Consider the following 25,272-nt stretch of genomic DNA (forward strand, 5'->3'; position numbering starts at 1 on the left):
CCATGCTCTGTGGTAATAGGCTTTTGGTTTAGGTGGGCCGGTTCTAGGCTGAGTAGTGCCCGAGTCCTTGGCTCAAGCAGTAAAGGGCTGTGGGCCTACTCCTGGCCAGCCAGCAGGCCTGTGCTAAGCAAGTAAAAATACTAGTTTTTTGTTCTGTGAGGCACAGATACTCGTTGTACCCCCCAGAGCTTCTGTTTTGAAAGTCGTTATTCTGTGCTAATAGATCTCCACCTTCATACAGAATGAGCTCCATTTAAAAATTTTTACTAGTCAGAGGGCGCGTACAGCTGTTTGAGCAGGATCGTGCTGCAACACACGCTGCTTGCTACCAAGGGGCACTGTGACAGCACAACCCCTCCTCTGCCACGCCTGGTGCAACAGGACTAAAGACACAGCTTTCTTAAAAACATTTTTTTTATTTCATTAACTTACCCTTTTGTAGCTAAACAATGCTTTTCTGTATTCAAACTTTTTTGTTTTTTTTTTTTTTAAGACAAAACCCATGGAAGTATGATGCCCGACCATCTCTGGTCTGCCTGCAAACACTGTTTCACTGCTGCCATGGCAGCAGAACTAGTTATACATTAAGCAGTTAAATGATTCTTGATTAATTTAAAAAAACCCCAAACTCCTGTACATAATTCAGAAGGTTTCTTTGAGTGTGGGTTCTGCTAATTTATCATCTTTGGCAAGCCAAAGCAGCACTGTGAGCCTTACAACAAACACCACTGTCTATGTGCAGACGGCGAAGCAGCTACACACACAGTCAGAAGACGGCTCCCACGGCTAAAGTGACTTTAAAAAGTGCTCTGTGGCAGCTGATGCTCCCTTGTCTTTGACGAAAAAAGTCTTGACTGGAGGGTTTTGCTGAGATTTAAAAAAAAGCTAAATTTGGTGTGTTACACTCATTGATCCACGGTAAAATTTAAAGAAAGGGACAACTTAAAATTATTGCAACAGTGAGGTATAAAACCAAGTAAAACACCCAGGTCTTGCTTGTGTCTGTATCGGGGCAGGGAGAGGAAAATTACTTAGACACTGACCAGACGCAGTCTATGGTTTCTATCATTAGAAAATCCTAAATATCGACACCGTTACAGACAGATCTAGGGGCTATTCAGACACCGTGCTTGAAGTGCTAGCCATGGTCTCCTGGGTAGGAAGGATGACTTCTTTCAAGTCCTGCAGTAGCTCGATCTTGTTATCCAGTTGTTTCCTGCTTTCCAGAAGTTCCTGGATTTTCTCCTCTGTTGCTATCATGAAAAGAGAGACAAAAGCTTTTATTCACGTGCAACTATTATTAATTTAAAATACACATTACCTATGCATTAACACTGCCGAGGCTGCCAGCGCCTAGTTCAGGCTGCAGTAACGCCGCCGCCTTTCTGAAGCGACGTCCGCAACCTGCCCGCTTGGGCCCGTCCCCAAGCACTGGGCTGTGTCGCGTGGAGGAGGCCGGCCGAAGCGCCAAGGTGGCAGAAGGAAACGCAAAGCAGCGGAGTTACAGCCCGCGTCACCCATACGCTGTAATCGCAACACTAGCTACGCTGTAGATTTAATTCAAATGTCAAAATCCTTAGCCTAGTTACTGACCCAATGTCGTTTTGCACAAGAGGTTTAACGGTTCCCTTTTCAGAAGCTGTCTGCATGGAGACTCCTCCAATAAAGATGCATTTTAAGTCTTTAACAATAACATAGCTGAATTACACACCTAAAGCAAATTTACAAGCCTAATGGATTTTAGCCAGCAACAACAAAATTAAACCTAAAAAGAGATGGGTTAGACAGGTGCTTTCACCAGGTGGATTCTCAGAAACACGACTCAGGACTTCTGGCAAAACAGTTATTGACGGGATTCACCAGGTTCTTTACCTTACTCGCAAAACCCTCCCCAAGCAGGTTTCTGCTTCTCGCTACTGCTTCCGTTTTCCTAATGTTACAGACCACGGAAACTGGTGACAGGCCGGTTACAGGCCTCGCCAGAGCTCAGAAGCGTTACCAGCACCTGCTCTCACCAGCTGCAAGGTTTAAATGAAGCACCCGCTTTTTCCAGTAACGCCACACGCAGAGGCAGCGGTGACCTCCCAGCAGCAAAGTCAGTCAGTCAGTGACCAACACACAAGTTTTCCTCACAGTGTGTGAGAACACCAGAGTTAAGATTTTAGCCAGAAGCAAAATGTATTTTTCTTTTTTTTTTTGGCAGGAGGGGGGAGATGTTGAAGGTCTCCAAAGTCGTAACAGCTAGAGTGGGGAAAGTAGCTCCAGATGGTTATCTCTGTTCATTCTGAATTAGAGCCTGAACCACCCTTAACACTGATTTTAAAAAAAAAAAAAAAACAAGCCTTTGGCCTTCTGCCTTCCCCCACCTCTTCCTCTGTGTTCAGAAAGCCCATTGCTGCTGCTCTAGTGTGTGTATGTGGAAGGTGATGTATGTGCGTGTACAAACCTTCCTCATGCATTTTAAAATCACAGAATCACAGAATGGCAGGGGCTGGAAGGGACCTCTGGAGATCATCTTGTCCAACCCCCCTGACTGAGCAGGCACACCCAGAGCAGGGGGCACAGGGATGCATCCAGGCAGGGTTTGAATGTCTCCAGAGAAGGAGACTCCACAGCCTCCCTGGGCAGCCTGTTCCACTGCTCTGTCATCCTCGCAGGAAAGACTTTTTTCCTAAGGTTTAGGTGGAACTTCCTGTGTTCCAACTTGTGCCCATTGCCCCTTGTCCTGTCACTGGGCACCACTGAAAAGAGTCCAGCCCTATCCTCTTGACAACCACCTTTTGGATATTTATAAGTATTAATGAGATCAAATACAGGAGCCAACAGGCTGAGCGCAGATGTTGGAAGCGGGCAGCCAGAGCAATGGCGGCATCTGCTGCCTCTTGATAATTCAGGGGAGCAGTTCACTGGAGAGGGACTTGGTGCCCCACCCAAGCTTTGACTGAAACAAAGCCAGAGATGCCTGTCCCCTCTCTGCATTCCTCTGCAGCCACGTGTCACAGCCCACCATTGTCTCACCCCCCTCTGTGCCCACCATTGCACGGTGTCAGCCCAACAGCTGACTGGAAAGCCTCCCCTTCATTGCTTGCCGCCTGCAGCCTTTACAGCATCTCCTTTTGGTATCACGTCTACATGGTTAAAAGAACCAGCAGGTACATGTCTGAAGAAAGAGCTGGACAGGGACAAGCAGGAGATGGAGGAAAAAACTCTCTGAGAATATTGGAATATGAATTAGTAAATTATCAGAAATAAACAAAATGAAGGGCAAATATGACGATTGTGCCGCTGCATTTAACACGCGGGTGACCTACAGGCAGAAGGCACATGGCTCTGTTTCTCTTCCTTCAAAAGAATGTGGCAGAAACAGAAATAGCCCAGAGAAATATGTCTGTGATGGGAATGACTGGCCTATGGGACTGATTCCGTCAGAAGGCAGGTAACAGACTGGGAACCTTCCACCTCATACAGGGGTGACCTAAAGGGAAAGAGGACGTAAAATGGGGAATTCCTCAGGGAAGAGCCTGAGGAATGCGGACCTGGCATGACTCGCTCCTCCGTAAGACAAGCACTAAGGGGCTCTCAGTGACGGTTCTGCACAACAGTTGTAAAAGTGTCGCCTCTTTGCCCGCACGACTAAACTGCAGAGTTTGTGGCTACAGATCCCCCGAAAACAAACACTACACAGAGCCCAAACACTATCTGGCAGACTGCTGACCAGTGAAGACAGGAGATAAAGCTGACTGAGGTACCGCCGCAAGCAGGACACGTGGCAACAGAACGGACAGCAAAATTAAAGGAAGTCGCTTTTCCTTGGAGAAGAGAACAAGAATCTCCAACCTAGAATTTTGAAATCACTGATGAGGCGATAGCAGGTCCCGTGTGAAAAAAGTTTGAGGCAGTCAAGTTTGCGGTAAAGCTGCACGTTGCAGAAGAACCGTTCAGCAGTATCAAGAGTCAGTTCAGGAAAACCTTGCTGTGCTGATGCTAAGGCTCTAGAACAGGTTTTGGATGATGATCCAAGAAGTCAAAAAAAGACAAAATGGAAAAAATGGATTGAAGGTGAAGCGTGTCAGATGACCCAAAATCATCAGTTCCAGGAACAAGATCAAAGAAAATACAGTATTTTTACAAGTCCTTCATACACTATCAGAGAGACACTGTAGCTAGAGCTTGGAACACAGTCTGGGACACCAAAAAAAAAGGAAAAAGGCAAGAAAAAAACCCACCAATTCCTGCCACCCCTGCAGTTCCACTTGTAATTAACAGGTTATCATTCCCTTCTGACTTGGCCATTTTAAGAGCTCCTCTTATATCAGTTCTGGATCCAGCCTCGATGTGTGTTTTCATTATTGACCTTGAAACTGAACGGAGGCTGACAGTGTCAGGCAAGCAGATTGTGTGGTACAGGAAGAACTGAGCTGCTCAAGCGGAGGGTAACTGGAAAGGGGACAACTTTCACACGAGTGTCACATGGTTGTGGGTACGTAGGTGCTGCTATCAAGAATTTCTCCTGTAGGCTGAGAAGGGGATGAAATAATTGACGCAGCTCTGAAAGAAACAAGTGTGATCCAAGGTTGTGTCACATGAGGAATAATGAGCGGAGATGTATTAATGCCCTCAGACGAGGCACTGGCGGAACCTTGCGTCTGATAACTCTGTAATGCCAGTCACTCCCATCTCTGAAAGAAGAATGTAAATGCAAGAACGGCAGACGAAAGAGAGGGCCTGGCTTTTTCAGTCAAGTGAAGGTGGAACAGGTGATGCAACCATCACCTTCATGTGCTGAACCTCAGCATTCGCTAATTAAAACCCGCTTTCCTTTTCACAGGGATAAATCAGAGCAGAAGTTCGAACAAGTCTGCTAACTGTCGTCGAGGGAAATGGGAGCGAGAGACTCGCCTAGCTGAAAAACAGTTTTAACCTTGTTGCTCACAATCGCTGAGACGGCAGTCCAAGCCCCAGAGTTTCCTTCCACAGCGGTGGTCCCAAGCGACCCCTCCTGCCCATTTTCGCTTCACTCTGAGCACTCTCAGCTTGTTTTTCAAAGCACGTTAGTTGGCGTCAGGGCCAGGTGAGCTCTGCTCATAGCGTTTAATGCCCTCAGCTGAAACACAACAGCCAGTCTGAACTGCGTGCATCAGACAGGGGCAAAGCTGTAAGGCAGGCAGGGTGCTGAAGAGAAGCTGCAGAGGAGGAAGGGAAATCACCTGCGGAAACAGGACCTGAGCACACCCTGCAGGAGAGGGAAGTTCCTCTGGGGCAGGCACCCTTCGGTCCTTTAAAGCTGTGGAACTGTGGCTTGCCTCCCTCTTCAGGTCAGCCAGCCAGGTCTGACGTACTGTATTCCTAAAGAGTCAGGCAGCAACGGCTTTTATTCAACTATTTATCTAACGCTGAGAAAAAAGTTCTCCTTGGAATCTTCATTTTAAATAGTCATTTTATCAAAATGCTCAGAAGGATAACCTCAGTGCCAAACCCCATACCAACTGCTGCTGCTCTGACAGCTTTTCTCACATACCTGAATGAATATTTGTCAGTATATTTTCAAACAGTCCACAGTCAAAGAGCGACATCACTGTCTCTTCATACTCTGGGGAAAGAGATTATTTGCTTTAATATTACAGGGTAAAGGTTTACAGAACCCTTGCATTAATGTTGAGCCCTACATTAGAGGCAGCACAAAACAGTAATTACTTATTTGATAGCGTACTGATTGCCTGACGTTTTAAGATGCCTTCCTTCTCATACAGTCTATATGGAGAAAGAAGGATCAATTTGTCAATTCTACCTTTTTGTTTTTTTTAGTGTCATACATCAAATAGGAAAGGGGACCTACCTGCAATCCCCTTTTCAGGTCTGCACCTCACAAACAGTCTATTTAAAAATGAGCAATATACTTAAGTCATATTCCGTTCCATCACGCAGGACCGCACGTGTAACGGCAGGGCTAACCGCACCAATTCCTCTTGACGGACCACGTGACAGGTGGGACAGCGCTGTCACTGTTCGATGTTAAAAACCAGCCCAGAACTATGCCTCAGTTTCGTAGCTGAGGCTTCCAATGAAACAAAATACAACACATCTATGTAGTTTGCGTGACTGTTAAGAGATGTGCTTAATGGTGAAAACCTTTGAACCCCTCATGTGTCCTGGACGTCATTACTGCTTCTAACAGCTACTGTCATGTTACGTGCAAGCTGCTCGTGAGGAAGATTTAGCCAGGTGGGACACTTCACTTCCCATGCCTGTGCTTCAGTTACTTTGCATAAATTAGCATTCTTTATCCAAAAGTATTATTCATAGCTCTGTAAAGCTGGGAGCACAACAGGAGAGAAAGGTTTGAAATGTTCTTTTTTTCACTGTGTTGTGGACAAGGCAACACTAGAGCGGAATCCTCCACGAACCAAGTGCTTTATACAGGCTCATACTTAAACCCATAAAACCCCCAGATACACACTAACAGTTGACATTGAAGTTACAAGTAATCTTCCAAAAACTTAAAAGGTACATACGCAGGGATTTTTCCCTCAAAAGAGAGTGCTGGTATTAACGGACATCTGGTCCCTCTGTGAAGCTGTAAGAGCAACACAGACTTATGATCTACATAAAACCTGGTTCTCTTCTCTGCCTGGGAGAAGCGATCGGGATGCACCTACCCACACTTATGCCAACGGGTAAAAAGGTGGCTTCAAAACTCCAAGGTGAGAAGGCCTTACTAGAGTATGCTGAGTTGGCAGCTCTTCCCTTCTACTGACACAGGTATACCAAAAAATACTCACTCTCCACCTGCTGTGCAGCTGCAGAAATAAGACAGGACCCGGTTATTTGGCACTGATGAAGTGCCAAATAATGCCAAAAGGCACAGAGAACAACTGAGAAAGGTGACCTGGGGCTGAGTGCCTGGCATTCAGATCAGCATTTCTGCTCTGACAGCAGAGCCCTCCGTGGGTCTCCGTACCTGTTTCTGAAGTGTTATCATCCATCAGTTTTTCCTGCGCCAGGTGAAGAGTGTCCAGCATTTCTTCAAATATGTCATCCAAAAGCCCAGCTTGCTTGCATTTCCTAAGGAAGTCTATTCGGACTGTTAAAACACAAAAACACACACTCTTATACAAAAGTGACCCTGACCACAGCTGCACGGGCTTCACTCACCGGCTTCAGGAACGCACACTTTGGTTAAGTCCCTCTTCCAGTAACAAATACTTATGCAAATTCCTGGCTCCTCCAGCCACCCACTCAGCCCTTTTCAATAGGAACTAAAAATGTGGTCAGGCAAAAAGTAAGCATTGCGCCAGGTATAAAATTACCTAAGCTCTAGATTCAGCTTCATTCATCAAAAGCTCCACAACTCTAAATGCACCATTCCTAAAGCCTCATGATACCCCCAGTATAACAAAGCAGGTGATTTGTCTCACTTTTTCCCCCTTTCAACTGCTGTGACCACACTGTGGACTGAACAAGCTAAAAGATAGAAAACAGTGCAAAAAGTGAAGCAGTACTGGATTTGTTAAAATAATTAAGGCTACTTTTACTCCAAGTGATCCAGGCATTAAACTCGTTTATTACAGCTCATTTGATATACCTACTCTGTCAGATTTGGATTCCTAGGGAAATAACTATCTATTTTTTCTCCATCTCAGAGCAGCAGGTCAGTAACAGGTTTCAGTAAGATCGATCCAACGGGCTGTTCAAAAGGAAAGCGCTATCAGACAGCTCACAGAAGCCTACCAGTCTCCATTAAAAACAACGTTAATTTTTTCTAGAGACATCTGTGAGAAAAAAAAATGCCATTTCACTTCCACTACATGCCCTACAAGTATTCCTGGGTTCTCTACAGGTTCCCTTTTCTTTAAAGTGGTAGTCAAAGGTAAAGTCAAAGTAAAGGGGGGTGTTGGTCTCTTCTCCCAAGTAACTAGTGATGAGAGGAATTGCCTCAAGCTGCATCAAGGGAGGTTTAGACTGGGCATTAGGAAAAATTTCTTCACTGAAAGAGTGGTCAGGCATTGGAAGAGGCTGCCCAGAGAGGTGGTAGAGTCACCATCCCCAGAGGTGTTCAAAAAACGTGTAGATGTGGCACTTTGGGACATGGTTTAGGAGGCCTCGTGGTGTTGGGTTGATGGTTGCACTTCATGATCCTAGAGGTCTTTTCCAACCTTAAGGATTCTATGATTCTAAAATTCAGACAACACATTAGGCAGCCCCCTGCTGTTACAATACTGTGCCATGTACTAAGCATAACCATGGGAAGGTGAATAATCACCTCTAACGCCTTCCAAACTTCCAAGTGGCAGCATAATCCCAACAAGCAATTGCAGCAGGAATTTCGGGGTAACATGAAAACTGCAGAACTGAAGGATGGGTGCGGAGCTTGATTTCACTGTTGTAATACCACATGTATGCAGTAAAATACTACAGCGTGTTAAGCACCCTACATACACCTAGGGTCCAAAATAACATAAGCATGCAGTGGCAGGAAAAACCCTAGCAGCGTTCAGCAAGCCCCATTCCCACCCAGTGAGCTAGAGCTGCTGATCACAGCGTGCTGAACTCCTCTCTCGCTCAAGCCCGGCTCCTCACAGCACCTCCCCTGCCAACCCATTCCAAAGCACCACTTGGCAGAACTGCACCCCTCTCCTTCAAGAGGGGCTCAGTGCAAGGAGGCCAAGGTGAAGAGGAAATTATTACATTTTAAATTTAACTGTATTTATACGGAGGGGGTCAGGCAGGGGCACCCCTGCTTGCTGGCGACACACAGCTGAACACAGCAGCCAACCAGCGCGGTGGCATTCCAGGTGAATTCACCAGCTCACATCACACAGCAAGCCTCAGACGAAGCGCAGAGATTTGTTTGCTGCACAGTTATTAAAACCTGCACAGTCATTCTGCCAATCAGACTTCCGCTCCCTTGCCAGAGCTTGGAGGGTTGCTTGTCTCAGGAGAATAATAAAGATACATCGCTGCTATCAGCCATCTCCAAGCTCTGAACTTCCACATAACAGATCACAGTATCTCCTAGCTCTTCTATAAAGTGAAACGCACCTTTATGCCTGTTTTTTCTTTGTAGTATTCGTAAACTGTTTTCTTCTGCTGTCTCTTCTGCACTCTGTAAGACAATGAAAACAATATATTTTTACATCATATTGGCACTTACTGCTTCGTTTTCATTATCTTATCTCTATATTAGCACAAATATAAAAAAGAGCCCACATTTCTGAGAATATAGTCAGCTCCTCTGAACAGCTAACGATATTCCTCTCCAGACATGCTGTTTTTAGAAAGGGAAGCAAAAACTGCTTCAGAGGAAAAACTCTTTAAGAAAAGCCCAACACCTGGGACCCCACCCTCCTTAATTTGCAAACAGCACAGATGTTAATGAATGCCTACTGCTAACTCCCAGTGCAAATGATGTTCAGTTCCCTAAAGCTGATGTAATACTAGAAAGAATTTGAGAGGAGAGGGGGAATATTTTTCTTTTCCTTTGGACAGGATGCAGTCATTCTCTGTGGTTCCACGTCATACCACAGTACTACAGATAATTCTTAAGCTCTGTCACAAAACTCTACCAGTGTAAAAATGCATTGTTCTCACAATGGTAAACAAGCTATCCTGCTGTGAGAAATCCTGGAGCCCCTCAGCTTCTTATTTGCAGTGCTTGTATTGATTTCCAAGACTGCTAGCACTGGAGAGCAGCAGGAACCACACATTACTGTGGGTAATGGGTCAAACGAATCTTAGTCATAACACCAGGAACGTAAGTGGACTTACAGCTGAGAAATTCTTGGAGACAACCTACCCTTACAAGAGTACTATATAAAAGCTGCAAAGATTGTCCACATCCCCTCACATGACCTCCCTTTAATCTCAAGACCTGGGAAAGGCAGAAGTTTTTCCCAAGCAAAGCTGGGTGCTAATTCCTGTAGAAAGGAGAAATCCTGACCCTCGCCCCAAGAATCAGTGGAAGTTCCCATGCATTCTTCCGTGGAGCCAAAAGAAATACCTCAAAACAAGCTGCATTTACAGGTTTTATAACAACAGCCTCTAAAACAACTTCCCCTGCAGCCAGAGGGATGCTCTGCTTGACAGCTCCTGAACCCCTGGGAAGGCCATCTTCACTGGCAGAGCTGAGAACTGCCTGATTTGCAATGAAAATCTGCCACATGTACCATGAGCACAGGCTCAGAAACGATTAAGTGCAGTTTAAAAGGCCAAGTGACTCATCAAAAGCAGTTTTTCACGGAAACTGTGTCAAGCCCTAAGCAAATCTGAGGGATGTAGTACTTCCAAATAAAAGGAGCGCCCAAAGTGAAGCCCTTTCTGCTCAGGTCATGATCGCAGCCACTGAGTCAGTCTGGTTTGGAGTTTCCTACCGCATTCGTGCCACGTTACCTGAAGGCAGCATTGACTCTGCCTGAAGCAGCTCCAAATGCAAACAGTTTTGTTTTGACAGAATGACAAGATCAAAACAAGGCAGCTGTAAAGGAAAAGCTCCTGCTTCTGTGAGGAAGCCTCTTTCTGAATACACTGGCAAAATACTTCACTAAATAAGTCCTTTGCTGTAGCAGATGCAGGTTCCTGTTTTAGAACTACTTAAATTCAGAATTACCATTTGTTCTGTGATGGTGGAAGATTTCAGTGTACGTCGTCTCCTCTTATTAGCTGCATCTAGGAATCAAGAAACAAGGAAGTAACAAACATGTCAACCTCAGGCCGATGATTTCACGTCATTCACATTCTCTCTTTTCCCAAAAAGCTACAAAAATGAGGCACTTTGGGTGGCAAGGCAAGAGTATGTTTCAGCTTCCCCAAATACCTGACTTTTCAGTGGAATTCATATTATTTCCATGTAAGATAAATTACAAGCCTGAACCATTAGGAAGAAGTGCAAATCACCGTAGCCTTAGGATATCACTTTGCCTTTTAAACTCAGTATAGAGCAAACCCAGATTTTAACATAAGATTTTTGACTGTGGCAGAGTGAACTTATTCTCCCCAGCAGCAGCACTGCCTCCAGGTGGTAAAAACTTCAGGCAAATTTATGAAAGATTACTTTCTTCTTTTCCAGTTAATTCTTCTTTATGTTAATACACCGTCAAAACTCAGACTACATGAAGAATTATTTTAGGGGTCATCGATATCATGACCCTCCTAGAAAGCCTCCAGAAGCAATTTGACTTGTAGGTTAATATAATTTTACTACAAAGTATTTTTAGTGACATGGTATGAGATCTCTGCAAAATCATCTGCTTTCACTCTGTCCTTTCTATCACCATGCACCAGCCTCCCTCCAATGTCATAACTGGCAGCTGCTGAAAACAGCTACAGCATCACATGCAGAGGAGGATACCTCTGGCAAGGAAGACATGGCAGGAGAAGAGAAAGCTGGAGAAGAGTTCAACCACCCACCAAAACCTGAAGGTTTTAAATGCAGTGGGGTTATATGCCCCCCTCCCGTTTAACTCTACATCCTTTGGGCAGTGCTTAATAAGGTTTTTCCTGTTAGAAATCATCCTATTAAGAGGAATCAGGAGCTACTGTTGGTACAGGAAAGCTGTTGAAACAAGTTTGGGTTTTGGGTGCTGGTGCTGGACATTTGTATTTTTCATGGCCTGAAAGGAAATCATAGCCTCTTGTTTCATCCAAAATAAAGCTGGGTGGCCTAATTTGGAGCAGCCTAGGAGACACTGGTAAAGGCACAATGTGTTCCTTGCTGTCTAGCACAAAATCTTTGACCTATGGTAGAATTTTCTCAGCTCTTCCTGATGTTTGCTTTAGGGATGCCTTATAAAATAAGAGGAACACAGTCCAAAGAGCAGCCCAACTCTTCCTGCTCCCCACAGTGCTGTTTGCTCTTCTACGTTTGTCAGCCTTTACAGAATCACAGAATGGCAGGGGTTGGAAGGGCCTCTGGAGATCATCTTGTCCAACCCCCCTGCTTGAGCAGGCACACCCAGAGCAGGGGACACAGGAATGTGTCCAGGCGGGTTTTGAATGTCTCCAGGGAAGGAAACTCCACAACCTCCCTGGGCAGCCCGTTCCACTGCTCTGGCACCCTCACAGGAAAAAAGTTTTCCTTATATTGAGGTGGAACTTCCTGTGTTCCAGCTTGTGCCCACTGCCCCTTGTCCTGTCATTGGGCACTATGAAAAGAGCCTAGTCTCATCATCCTGACACCCACCCTTTAGATATTTATAGGTATTGATGAGATCCTCCCTCAGTCTTCTCTTCTCCAGGCTGAACAAATGCAAGTCTCTCAGCCTTTCCTTATATGGGAGATGCTCCAGTCCCCTGATCGTCTTCGTAGCTCTCCACTGGACTTGTTCAAGGAGTTCCACATCCTTCTTAAACTGGGGGGCCCAAAACTGGACACAGTACTCCAAATGTGGTCTCTCTTTACTTTGGGCATATCCCACACTTCCAGTTAAGCAGAACCTGGAGCCTGTTCCCAAGTCCAAACTGCCCTCCCATCCCTGCTGTACAGAGCTGCAAGGAAGCCTCTTGGCCCTTAAAGCACCCTATTCCCTTCCAATCAGTCAGCAGAGCCCTGGCATTTCAGCACAGGAGTGGTGTCTGGACCAAGAACAAGAGGATGTTCCTTCACCCTATTTTCTCCAACCTACCAGGGAAAACAAGCCTGGAGAGGCAGCCCTTTTGTACCAGCTCCTGTTCCCACACAGCCCAGTGCTGGCTCAGACTGCCCCAGGGGAATGGCTGAGCTACTTCGCCTAAGTCAAAACTCCACTGTGGAGCCACAGCACTTCCATCCCAGCCTGTCTCACTCCCCACCCTGTGCGGACCTGCACACACTCTCAGCACTGGCATCCCCTGCCTGCCCAGATGGGCAGAGCACCTGCTACTTCAGCCAACTAACCAGCAGATACCCCTGGCTATTCTGAGCACGACACGTGCACCTGAGAGCTGCTCAGAGGCAGGAGACACTGGGCTTGGGGACCCAGGTGTCATTTACCCCACTCTCACAGCTGCTCCCCACCTCCTGGGGTAGAGCTGCTCTCTCAGACAGAGGTGGGAGAAGCTCATTCAGGAGGCAGGGCAGTCACTGCCAGCAGAATCCATTTACCCCTCATGAACGAGGGTATCCAAATTAAGTGCATCTGGAAGATCTCCTCTAGGAGAAAACTCTCTCCTCAGGGAACAGGCCACACGTTGTATATGCAGCACTTGAAGACACCAAGACCGTCAATCTCATAAGATTTAAGCCTTCCTTATGAAGGTCATCTACAGGGCTGGGCCTAATGCCTTAATCTCATCTCATACTGGAAACAAAGCGACCCTGGCCCTGTCTAGTACTTGGACAGGAAACCACCTGGGACCCCAGACAGACCCAACAGACCAACAACCATTAGACCACAGAAATCAAATTAATTTTAAAAAGGGAGGGAAAGTCAGGCCTCAAAACTATGGATAAGTAAAAAGCAAAACTACTAAGGAAATAAGAAGCTGCATTTGGTTAGTGAACCACAGCAATATCAGGTGTTAAACAGACTGTATGTCTGGCTGAGAAGCCCCAGACCCTACGACTAAAAGTTTAAATGATAATCACCTAACCTGCCCCTTGAGTGGCATCAGGGTGGAGCCAGGCTTTGTCATGAAGATTAGCCGAAGTTCGCTAGGCTTCAGTGGGAGCACACCACTCTTAGCATTAGTGCTCACAGTTTGATTGAGCTCAACTTCAAAGTGAAGGCTAGTCTATGACCGACCCTGTTTTGGGCAGGATTGTATGCATTAGGTTATCAAAGTCACAGCTTTGGTTAATTCAGTGAGATTCCTGACTACCTCTGTATTAGCAAGGAGCAGGACTGCCAAATTAAGCTGCATTTCTGTAGCAAAGGCAGCAATCTTTAAACAGGGGCCATATAACCCTTCTGTTACACTTAAAAAGCTCTTTGGGATCCTTCAGAATGAAAGGCTCTATTTAAAGAACTACAGCAGTGAACACGGAAGATGCAAATGTGACCATGCAAATGCAACCATTTTAAGGTAACTACAGATAAAAATCCCAAGGTGACTCCTGTAACAGCCCTCTCTTTGCTGATCAAGTGCAAGCTTGTGCATCACTTGGTAGCATGGCTCTCGTATCTCACATGGATTTTACAAGCTGCTTGGGCCTACCTGCCTGCACAGAGTTAGATTAAATCTGTAAAGGATCAGGTCCACAGTGCTTTAAGTCAGTTTTGAGGGAGATTCAGGGAAAATCAAATATAAACATTTCCTACTTCAAAAAACCTTCTTGATTTTTTTGCATACTAATGGACCTCAACCAAACCACTCCTGCAAGATTAGAGATCCACCGCTCAATTATAAGGTGGAGTAACATTTATTTTGTTCAAATGAGTTATTGACTGTAGGATGCAAACTTTTAAAACAAATGAAATCAATGAAGCCATTAAAGAAACTCACCATAGTGATTGGTCCTATTGCCTGGGTCATGTTTTGGGCAGAACACTCTAAAATTTAAGTTCAGTTTTAAGAAAAAGAGAAAAAGTATTAATAAATAGGTAAACAGAGTTATGCTGACTGATTTTAACAGATATTTTCCCCTCTTTTCATTGAAATCTGAAAGACGCTTAAAAAAAAAAGTATCAGGACTTTTGTTCAGCATTACCCACCTAGGAAAGCACCTATTGCGAAGTCACATACATGCACAAGCTTGTATTTGTACTTTTAGAGCCTCAGTGGCCTCTGAACACCGAAGCTTTGAATTATCAGTTCCATCACCCCACTCTGTCTGGACTTGCTCACTGTTCAAATCCTGAGTCATACACATTTCACCTGGTGTGGCGATCGCTGTGGCTGAGGTACTCTTATTGAAATGCCTTATTAAAATGCGATTAATGCTGCAGGATGAAACACCACAGTACTAATATCGCTTGATCACAGCTACTGCAGTTCTGCCCTCTTGCCCGGTACCACTCAGGCCAGGTCCAGAACCTCTTCAGACGTATCTGCTTCCTAGTCAGCTTGGACTGATAAGCCCTGCATGGTGTGCTGGCACAGCCACACAGCACTGCACTGCCACACACAGTACCAGTTACTTGCTTGGAGATCTCTGCGCCCCTCCCTTTCTACTGCCTGGTGCTCATGAGGTAGTCCCCAAATCCTGAGGAAGTACAGCACCCTGTTTGAGATCCAGTAGCTTAAAGCTGCTTGATCCAAGTGTTCCTTAAAGACTTTATTAAAACGTGAATGGGAATACTTTCTCTGGTTCTAGGAGAGCAAAGTTAATTCCCTGGAAGAGGCAAAACGTTACAAATACAACTGGAAATATTCCTTATATTCTAGATATAACGTGTAGAGAATGTGAACCAGCTTCTATAATATGCCTTTCTTACAGAAGGATCCCAAATCACTTTTTAAGCAAAATTGCCTTATCAAGAGTATGGTTTAGCTGATCTCTTCATTACAAATCTATTTGCCAAGACTAACGCTCAAGTGTTTGGAAGCAAGTGGAAGGGGAACTGCATTTACTAGGACATTTTCTAATTGTTGTCATTCCTTTATTTTAACAAAATAGAAGCACTGACCTTAGAAAGGCAGTCTTGACGACCCAGCTTTTTTGCATGAAATTCATTTTGATGCACAAAACCCCAGATTTATGCATGCCTAACAATTCAATCAGAAAGCTAAGTACTGGAGGCACCTTATTTACCTTCCTGAATTTCTAACATTGCCCTTTGGAGGTGGGTTTTTTTCCTCCCCTCCCTTCAATTCTATTCTCTCCCATTTAAAAACAAACTTCCTAAGTACAAGAACATCTTACAAAGAACAGACAATACCTTTTACTACTCAAGCCACTTTATTTGGAAGCACTTCCCTATCATCATTTTTGCAAGATGGCAGTACAAATTACGCTTATTTCCCCACCTCTACTCTTACTAGCCACTTCCATAGCATACCTTCTCTTTTTTGTTCTGCTCTATTTGTTTTGATAATCACTGCTCATCATCACAATGACGGCAACTCAATTTAAAAACACCAGCTTGCTCTCTCTTGAAGGAATTATTTCTTCTGATCTGCTTTTCAGTATGTTATATTTCGCCATGAAAAAGTGCAGGGGGCTGTCAATCCATACCCATTGTTTTTCAAGTTTTGTTCCTCTTCTCTCCAATAATTTCAGACTAGCTACAAATTTTGTGCTTTATTTATATCACTGATACTGTGCAAGTCTTTGGTTTCAAATCCCTGAAACCTGCCTCACCACCTTTCTCTAATCCAGTCCTTTTTCATCTCTTCAATACAGGTCACTATAGCCTAGTTTCCTATATTTCTATACAGGACAAACAGCTAGTCTCACAGTAACTTAATACAAGGCATTTTTAAGGGTCCCTCTTCCAAATCACCAAGGTCACCAGCTCAGAAAACCACCAAATCAAACTATATATTCAACTACTACTTTACCAGTTTGCATCCAGACTGTTATCAGGCCCATTCATTTTTCATCATCTTGAGAAGCTCAGTCTTCTTCAGCCTGGGGTATCCTTTCTAAAGCTATGTGGTGAGAGCCACTTATTCTGTGATCATAGAAAGTTTCCACCTCCCCAGATACACTCTTTAATGAGCTTTGCAGAATCCTGAAGACTTTATAAGCATAAATTAAGTGTATCATCTTCCCTACAGAGCTGGGCTTACAGCCTCAGACAAAGACATTTATTTTGGACTGAGAGCCACAGTGAAGCAGCCAGGAGGACAAGTGTTTTGACACAAAAGGACCCACCCATCTTCTACTACTACCAAGGACTGCACTAGTCCATCTCTTCCTGAAACAAGTAGTGATTAGATGGTCTACCAGATTAATCTAGGACTAACATGATCTGTGATATCTCTGGCCTTGCACAGGAATGGACATCAGCGGTGTTATGCACCTCAGACTTTACAATAACTTCAGCACTCCAAAAGGCCTCTGAAGTCCCAATTTCTCAACCCCTTCATCTGCATCCTCATTCACATTAGATGTTCCATCTAATGGCAACGCAGGCAGCTTGAGGGCAGTGGACACCAGGACTGGCATGATCAGGACAGAAAATTTACTTCAAGTCTGTTTAACTGTGTTAATGCTAGCAACATAGTTGAGATATAAGGCCTTTGGTGGGAATACAAAGTTCTCCACTAGCATACGGAGGGAAAGTTACCAGAATTTGCCTGATATGAACAGATCCAGAAGTGCTATAGCCCGCTCTGTGCTCAGACCACATTTAGTGAAGCTTCTGACCCAACAGAAATTGAGAATTTGAGTGACATTAGTAAAAATCTTGGTCCTTGAAGACTAGCTTGATAGCCAGTAAGGACTGATTTCCTCAGTTTTGGCCTAGTGATCTTTCAGGTGTGTTTCAGGCTCAGACACTGAATAGATTCCTTCTCACTGCTGTGATGTTTTCCTGTGAAAGGAAAACATTTCCCCTATTGCTCGTGAACAGTGGATCAAGCATCAGTTTAAGAGAGGACATATTTCCTTTTAAAAAAAAAAAAAAATTCAAAAAAACTTAAAACCACACAATTTTTAAGTCTCTGTTCCTGACACCACCACCAAAATCTTGACATTAACTAGTTAGAAAATACTTGGTTAAATACCGGTAGACTCCATTGTCTTCATCCGTTTGGATTGCTGCATCATCACAGAGTGCACAGAAGTAGTGATAACTTCTTCGACAGGCTCTTTCCTCGCATCCCACAGTGGCTCCTTTCTCGCGACAGAAGTTGCACACCTAGAACAGGACGAGGTTTAGCAGGTAAGCATTACAGACAACTACTGAAAATCTTGCCGTACGAGGAAAATACTATCCTCTGTGGGAAAATCAAACCTTTCATTGTAAGTTGCCTCTGTATAACTCATCAAGCAAGTTCACTCCTGCAAACTCCTACCCTGGTCATTATTTCAGCCACCTTTTTGCTGTCTCACCTCTATTTCATACTGATGAATTTGAAACATGATGCAAAGAGCCATGTGAGGACACTGGGCAACTTCCCCCCTCCCATAAATCTTGCCCAAGTTATTTCAATACTTAATGGTATTGCTGCTTGTATTTATGTTTTCTAGGCTAACTTTGTAATGAGTCCCACCCAGAACGTAAGGGAAGAGGGCAGCTGAGGACAAAGCCAATAAGAAAACCTCATATAAATAACCTCCCTTCTGTGAAAACCAGAAGGTGTTTCCCTTTACACTTATGGATTGCATAATTTTCCTTCATGCACTGGCTAGTCCCTCACCAAAGAGTCTTAGGAAACTTAAATGCCATGAAACTCAACACATTTTAATACAAAATTAATTAAATTTCACCAAATATAATGTCAAATCAATGTTTCTAACTCTAAATCCGTAATTTTCCTAATCTTAGATCAGAAGGACCAAGTACTTTTCTGCATTTTTTTCAAGGGTAACACAGGCCAGAACAACCTTCAGTACTATGACATGGAACTAAGTGCAGATTCAGAAAGAAACTCCTTACCAGCCGCTTTCCTCTCTTGAGTTCTTTCAACACTGATGCCACATCAAACCTTATATCCAGATTATCTGGGTTATGCTCTTCAGATTCCACAAATCCTGAGGAAAATAACTAACAACAAAAGAGACAATATTAAGAATTACTAAAGTGACTCAGTCACCAGTGAATTGCAGAGAAAAGAGAGGAAGGGTACATCTTTTCTTATTGCACAACAACTTGCCCTATCTAAGAAAGGCTGATTTTTCTCTGTGTTTTTAAGAGGTTTCACCTACTCTGAACAAGGAGCTGTGCTTAAACCTTTTCCCAGACAAAAGAAGTTCCTCTGTCTATATAGGAGATTTCTCATGACCTGAAGGTGAGCTAAGAAAAGATTACGAGGTGATAAAGTAGACTTAATAAGAAGTGGGAATGAAGAAAGCCTGGTAGTCCAGGCTGCCCGGAGTAAGGAGAAGCTCTTCAGCTGACAGACCTCCACACCTCGAACATCTTGTTATCTGCCCAGTTGTTCAGGCTTACAGCTGGCTGCAACATTTCTCTCTAACAAAACTTCCATGCAGTTCAACAACAGTTGACTGCATGAGAAACATTGTACAAAGCCTTGGAGAAACTCATAAAAAACGCATACCTGCACGTTCGGGCCGCTTTAATTCCCATAGAAGTGCTGAGCCATGACAATAGGCGAGGAAGGGAAAGTTCTTAGCAACTTTTTCTAATCATTATATATAGCTAATTCCAAAGAAAAGTGAGCTACCCTTACGTCAACTGGCAGGCACAGTCTGCTCAGAAGGTGATAGCTAACCGCAAAAAAGCCAAACAGCGCAGAGAAGACTAAGGCAGAGAAATTAGTAAAGTTGTGGCGTGGGAAGAGACGGGAGAAAGAGGGAGAGAGAAAAAAAGTTTCAACATGGAAGCAACATTTTAGCCCTAACAAAGCCTGTTTCAAACAAAACACCCAAGTAACACTAAAATAGGCATCAGATGTTTCTGAAACATTCTGCTAAAGAAAAAAAATAGTAGTAGAAAAATAAAGATGTAAACATAAAACCTGCAAGAATAAGAAGGCTGGAACAGTGAAAGCCAAAAAGCTGTTCCTGCAGCAGATGCATCTCCTGTACTAAGTGACCCTCACTGAAGGGAGGATAGGAGAATATGGCATCTGTAATTGATTCTGCACACAAAGAACCAGCTCCACTAAGATCCTGGAATAAAGGGGAGGCATTTTGACAGCAAGAAAAGTAAATACACTCTAGTATCACAGCACACTTAGAGCTTCATGGATATTTTTGTATTATCAACTTCTGATATTTTTCTTCCTTATTTTATACAAGGCACAGACTGGGAAGTTTTTTACCTTGATCTACCAAGTGATGCAAATATTTTCCTGCAAAGGTTTAATTAAATAAACAACTTTTCGTGGTTTGAGCAGCCTCATTCAATTCCATGTCTCAAGAAGACCTATTTCTACTGATAGGCTGCATGTGTGTCTAGAACATTGATCAGGAACAGACATGCATGAAAACACCACAAATCAATGTCTCCAGCTGTGCAGCTGTGGCCCACCCCCTCCAAAATTCTGCCCTGTTGCTTTTCATAGCTTTCCAATCTAATATAAGCTTGCTGGTTTGGGTAACCAACCTTTTAATTCAGGCACCACTGCAGAGTCAAAAATAGACAGGCAGTGCAAACTTCCTCTTTAGCCCTTCTTCTCCACTCCTCTTAGGTACCGACCAACTAAAAGCCACTCACCAGACAATCCTGATGAGCTGCAATATTTTGCTCTCCGGCAATATACATTATGGAACCAGCCTCCCCTGGTGGACAAAACGCACACGTTGTTCTCACCATCTTCGCCATTATCGAGAAAACACCTAGAGCAGGAAAACTGGGACAAAACATAAGCAGTTGGTGCAACTCACACACACCAAGCAGGACGAACAGAGGAAAGCAGAGCTTGCTAGCACTTGCCCTCTAACTGCTCCTTCACCTACATCCCCTGAGCCTTGGCACTTTGGTCCTCCAGCAACAACTAGTATAGAATAGGCAAAGCCTGCTCTTGGGACAGCAGTGGGATGGAAACCAGCTCCCTAGAGCCCCAGCAGTTAGGGCAGGAGGAAAACTATTTTATTTTCTCTTGGAAAGTCTCTAATAAGTTGTAAGGGATAATACGAGAGTTTTCAAGCTTGCTCAACAATATCTACTCCAACAATAGGCCCAAGAGCAGGACAGCAAGACATGCCCTAGATGTGAAACCCCTTTTATTTGGAGGTCAACCATTCATAGCAGTGCCTTCCTTAAGCTAGTTCTGCCACACTGAGACTGTAAGTCAACCAAGGAGAGAGAAACAGCCATCCTCAAGCTTCTCCAGTGCCTTCCAAGAGTTCACAGAAAACAAGGAAGAAACACTAACTGCTTACTGTAAAGATGTAACAAGGAAGCATGGAAAGGCTTGCAAGTAAAAGGGGGCAGAAGACAGAGTCAGAAACTTTGAACATTCTCTCAGTGAGGCAGAGGCTAACATAAGTGACATAATTTTCTCTAGACCCTGGGATTTGCCCCATGGACATCTGTGCTCTTTTTTGGCCATATCCACTCGAGTCTTAATTGTTCTTCTTCACACATTCTCTCTTTTCCCCCACCAGCTGCAAAATTTTAAGGCTAGCTACTTATTTTACAAAACAGTCTAAATGCTTCTGGATAAGCCTTTACCCACATCCCCCACCAGCATTTTACAGCATCACACCACACATTAGTAGCACAAGTTTTACTTCGTCTATGGTTTCTGTGCAAGTCCGCACCGCAGAAATCTTCAGCAACTTCCCAGTCCTACTAGGTGTGACACTCCAAACTTCCCTTTGCTGGAGACGTCACCTCCAACAGCACAAACTCCTGTAGGATAAGGGTAAGAAAAGTCTGCTTTTACTTTCAAGAAATAAGAAAATCTGAGGTTAAATTATTCTGGTGAAAGAGAGGCAGGAAGGTCCATGTACAAAACAGACAGAAAATCTCAGTCCAGCAAATCTCACAACCTTCCTGTGGCTTTCAACAGCCAACCTCTGTTTTCGTTAGTTCCCATCTCCTTTCTGTAAGTGGAGGGGATAGTCTCAAATGACAAAAAAAACAGAGTAGAAGGGGATTTCCTCCCCTGCCTCTGCCACTGAGAATTTACTTACTCATGGCAAGTCACTTTGTCTCCACACACATCTGATTTTGCCCCCCATCCTTCTATCTCTTGTAAGCAAGGTAGGATAGAGACTGATTTCCAATATCCATCTATACAGTGACCATCACATTAGTCACAGAACTTAGGCATTAAATAAATATGACAGAAACAAATAGAAATGTACAGAAATAGATATAGTAGGAATAGAATAGAAAACAAAGATGTAAAGAAATTAAAAAGCAGAACAAGTTAAGAGTTTGAACAGCCTAGAACTCAGGAAAAGTTATCTGCAGCAAGCTAATACCTGGAATCGAAGCAGATACATAGGCCCTGCTCAGGCCCAGTCAGAGGATCCAGCTCCACGGGCTCTGGGAATTTTGTGAGAAAGAGCCTAAAAGTGGAATCTGTAGATTCCCTGGTGTTCTTGCAGGCTCAGGAGAAATCGTGGTGCTGCAGGAAAACAGAGGACACTCAGTCAAGGTCCACCTTTGGGTTACTCCAGCACCTTTGCAGGAATCCTAAAGTGGTGAAAGGACAGCTCTTGGCCATTCCTCACTGCAGAAGAAGCCAGCCTGCACCTGCTACCCCATTTAGCCTGGTATCCTCTCACACACAGGTGTGTTGCTTTGGCCCTGTGCTCTTCCCTAGCTTTCTGCTACAGATTACTGCCAGGGAGAAGATACTGAGCTAACCGGGGCAATGGATTTGGCTAGCTGCTCTCAAGTGAGAAGGGAGAGGCTAAGGGTATGGTTCCCGTTCCATATTTTAATTACATTTCACCCAAACAAACCTTGCTTTCGCAGGGCTTAAGCCTGCCGCTCACGGATTCCATCTGACACCCCAGGATCTGTCTGAAAAGGCAAGAAATAGTTGTTCCTTACTCAGCTCCTCCAGTAACGCTCGTGACAGCAAACATCTATTATTCTCTCTCCTATTGTCTCTTTTTCAAGTTGAAGAATATGAAACTATTTAGTTGTTCCTTGTACATAAGCTGCTCCACATCTTTGATCATCCCTGTGACTTCCCAATCTCTCCTTTACTCCTGCTATGTTCCAAGAGGAGCAAACGGCCTCACCTCCAAAAGGGTGGGCTACCATTTACAATACAAAGGCACAACGGTGCTCTGTATTTTTCTCCTATTAATAATTCAGTCACATTTTAAACTGCTACAGAGTATGGACCTGACACTTCAATAGAACTACGTATTATAGTCCCCCAGATCTCTTTCCTAAGTGGTATCAGATAACATGGAGAGCAGCGGCATTTTGATTGTTGCTCTGACACATGCATCATTTTCCACTTATCGATGCTGGATTTTCACCTGCTATTTTATAGTCAAATCACTCACTGTCACAAAGTCCTTCTGCAACTCTTCCCAGCCAGCTCTCACTTTGACTGCCACAGAAGCCAACTGTGGCAACCTAAGGTGATTAATTTATCCGTAAGAGCTAGAAGGCCCTTCCACTGCCCTCTGCTAAAAACAGAGCAAATGAAGTTGCAAAACAGAAGGCAGAGGAAAGGCAGCTGAGGGATATGTGACTGGCTGCTCCTCTGGTACCTGTGCTGTTTCCTACAAGCAGTTTTGGTTGTTTTTTTTTTCCCCAACAGTGACGACATGGAAGAGAACAGGAATTGAAACAGAAAGTAAACTGAGACAAGAACATTGTTGGCCAGCACACACGGATTATGATACTTCCAAATACACCTTGCTGAAACATTACCCGTTTGTCTAAGTATTTGCTCTCCAGAATCAATTCTGAGAACACCCTTGCACGTAAATACACACATTTTGCCCAGGAGGAAACTAAGGCACAGAATGTCACTTGGCATAACTATAGGGGAGTAAGGAAAAGAACCCAAGTCCCCTCAGTTGCAGAGAGCTACTGAAACCCACTGCCCCAGCTCCTACTCTTCTCTTCAACCTAGTATAGTGAAGGATTTGATCTACTGAAGTAAGGAGAAGGGAGGAAATTACACACTTGTTACACCCACTGTGTCCTCCATTTGCACTTTGTGGGGAAAGAAGCACTGCTGGTCATATATTGGCTAGGCATGATCTACACAAGCCCCCTCTCCATCCCTCAAGTCATTAGCAGCATAAACACACGCAGCCTTTGCATGGGTTTCAGAACAAAACCCAAAGAAACCCCTCTTTCTGATCACCTTTTACTTGCTACAGGGGAAATATCTTTACAATATAAAAAATTATTTTATTTAGAAAAGTATACATTAATGTACCTGATCCAAGTGATGGAGGTGATTGGAGGGTTCCTCATTAGATCTAAACTCTCACCTATTCACAAGATCACAGAATAGTTTGGGTTGGAAGGGGCCTTTGAAGATCATCTAGTCCAACCCCTCCCTGCCATGGGCAGGGACACCTTCCACTAGACCAGGTTGCTTAAAGCCCCATCCAACCTAGCCTTGAATGTTTCCAAGGGTGGAGCATCTGCAACTTCCTTGGGCAACTTGGGGCAGGGTCTCACCACCCTTAACGTAAAAAATGTCTTCCTTATGTCCAATCTAAACCTACCCTCTTTCACTTTAAAACCGTTGCCCTTTGTCCTGACAAAACAGGGCCTGAGAAAAAGTCTCAGTCTTTGTGATAAGCCCCCTTTATATATTGAAAGGCCGCAATAAGGTGTCCCCCCAGCCTTCTCTCTCCAGGCTGAACAACCCCAACTCTCTCAGCCTTTCCCCTTAGGAGAGGTGCTCCAGCCCTCTGATCATTCTTGTGGCCCTCCTACGACCTGCTCCAACAGTTCCATGTCTTTTCAGTGCTAAGAGCTCCAGAGCTGGACGCAGTACTGCAGGTGGGAGATGCTTGGACTTCTACTGTTAGATGTCCTCAGCCACACCCTGATGCACCTCACAGAATAACACCTTACCCTCTCCTGACATGCCGCTTCCAGCATTTTAAACACAGCAGTGCCATTTTTAAGACACTAACAGTTCCTGAAGATCGACTCTCTGCCGATTTAGACATCCGGGCGCTGAGGCGGGACATGCTGAGGCGGTATCTCCCCTCATACCCCAGTACTTCGAGGCCTAACGGGGCGAGTTGACATCTAGTTGGGGCCTGACTCGGCGCTGAGCCTCCCGGGGCGGGGCCTGCCGCCCCGGGAGGCTCAGTACCGAGTCAGGCCCGGCAGTGGGTGGCCTCAGGACAACGGCAACCACTACTGACGGAAACCCGGGGTCGCCCTCACAGCCGCTCCCTCAGCCCCGCTCTCCCCCCGAGCCGCAGCCGGGCCCGTTCATTAAGACTCGGGGTGGGGGGGGGGAAGGGTAAGGAACGGGACGGACGGGACACGACACCTGGCACCGAGGGGGCGCCGAACAGCGGGTGGCCCCAGTTCCACCTCCCCTCCATTCCCGCAGCAAGACTTACCGCGGGGTGGGGGAACCATCCACGCACGATCGCCCACTTCCACAATCCCTCACCTTTCCCCCCCCGCCCCAACTCTCCCGCGCGGAAGTGGGTGTGCCCAGCCGCCGCACGGAGCATGCTCATTGGGCACCCGCCGATGATTGGCTGCGGCTCCGGCGTGGAGGGGAGCGGGGAGGGAGATGCGCCGCCGGTCACGTGGCCAGTGTCCTTTGGGCGTGCCGGACCCGATAACCGCAGGTTCGATACCCGCGTCTGGCGCTCCCGGT

At 45.0% G+C, this 25,272-nt stretch overlaps 1 protein-coding gene across 4 annotated transcripts; it reads right to left on the reverse strand.

Annotated features, from left to right (window-relative positions):
• Positions 1-243: 243 nt before the first annotated feature.
• PHF11 (PHD finger protein 11) lies at positions 244-25,149 on the reverse strand. 4 transcript variants are annotated; one of them, XM_075086833.1, is made up of 14 exons: positions 25,007-25,082; positions 23,854-23,908; positions 22,406-22,466; positions 21,920-22,065; positions 21,221-21,341; positions 20,202-20,337; positions 18,459-18,566; positions 17,584-17,717; positions 14,416-14,462; positions 10,604-10,662; positions 9,040-9,103; positions 6,959-7,081; positions 5,519-5,590; positions 244-1,253 (listed from the first exon to the last, which is right to left on the reverse strand). In XM_075086833.1, exons 6-14 carry the CDS (start codon positions 20,307-20,309, stop codon positions 1,114-1,116), a joined length of 855 nt encoding a protein of 284 aa, XP_074942934.1. In that variant the 5' UTR covers positions 20,310-20,337; positions 21,221-21,341; positions 21,920-22,065; positions 22,406-22,466; positions 23,854-23,908; positions 25,007-25,082; the 3' UTR covers positions 244-1,113. The 4 variants fall into 4 exon arrangements, with proteins under 4 accessions (XP_074942934.1, XP_074942925.1, XP_074942942.1 ...); XM_075086824.1 differs by lacking the exon at positions 23,854-23,908 and having other exon boundaries at positions 25,007-25,133; XM_075086841.1 differs by lacking the exon at positions 22,406-22,466 and having other exon boundaries at positions 25,007-25,071.
• Positions 25,150-25,272: the final 123 nt, after the last annotated feature.

This window comes from Phalacrocorax aristotelis, chromosome 1 (assembly GCF_949628215.1).
Source record: "Phalacrocorax aristotelis chromosome 1, bGulAri2.1, whole genome shotgun sequence".
NCBI classification, from domain to species: Eukaryota; Metazoa; Chordata; class Aves; order Suliformes; family Phalacrocoracidae; genus Phalacrocorax; species Phalacrocorax aristotelis.

Coding starts and splice junctions, on each gene's coding strand:
- PHF11 (XM_075086816.1), bottom strand. CDS start 20,309: ATGGCGAAGATGGTGAGAACAACGTGTGCGTTTTGTCCACCAGGGGAG. Junction 17,718..18,458: donor TCAAGAGAGGAAAGCGGCTG/GTAAGGAGTTTC, acceptor GTCCTGTTCTAG/GTGTGCAACTTCTGTCGCGA. Junction 14,463..17,583: donor GAAGACAATGGAGTCTACCG/GTATTTAACCAA, acceptor CTTAAATTTTAG/AGTGTTCTGCCCAAAACATG.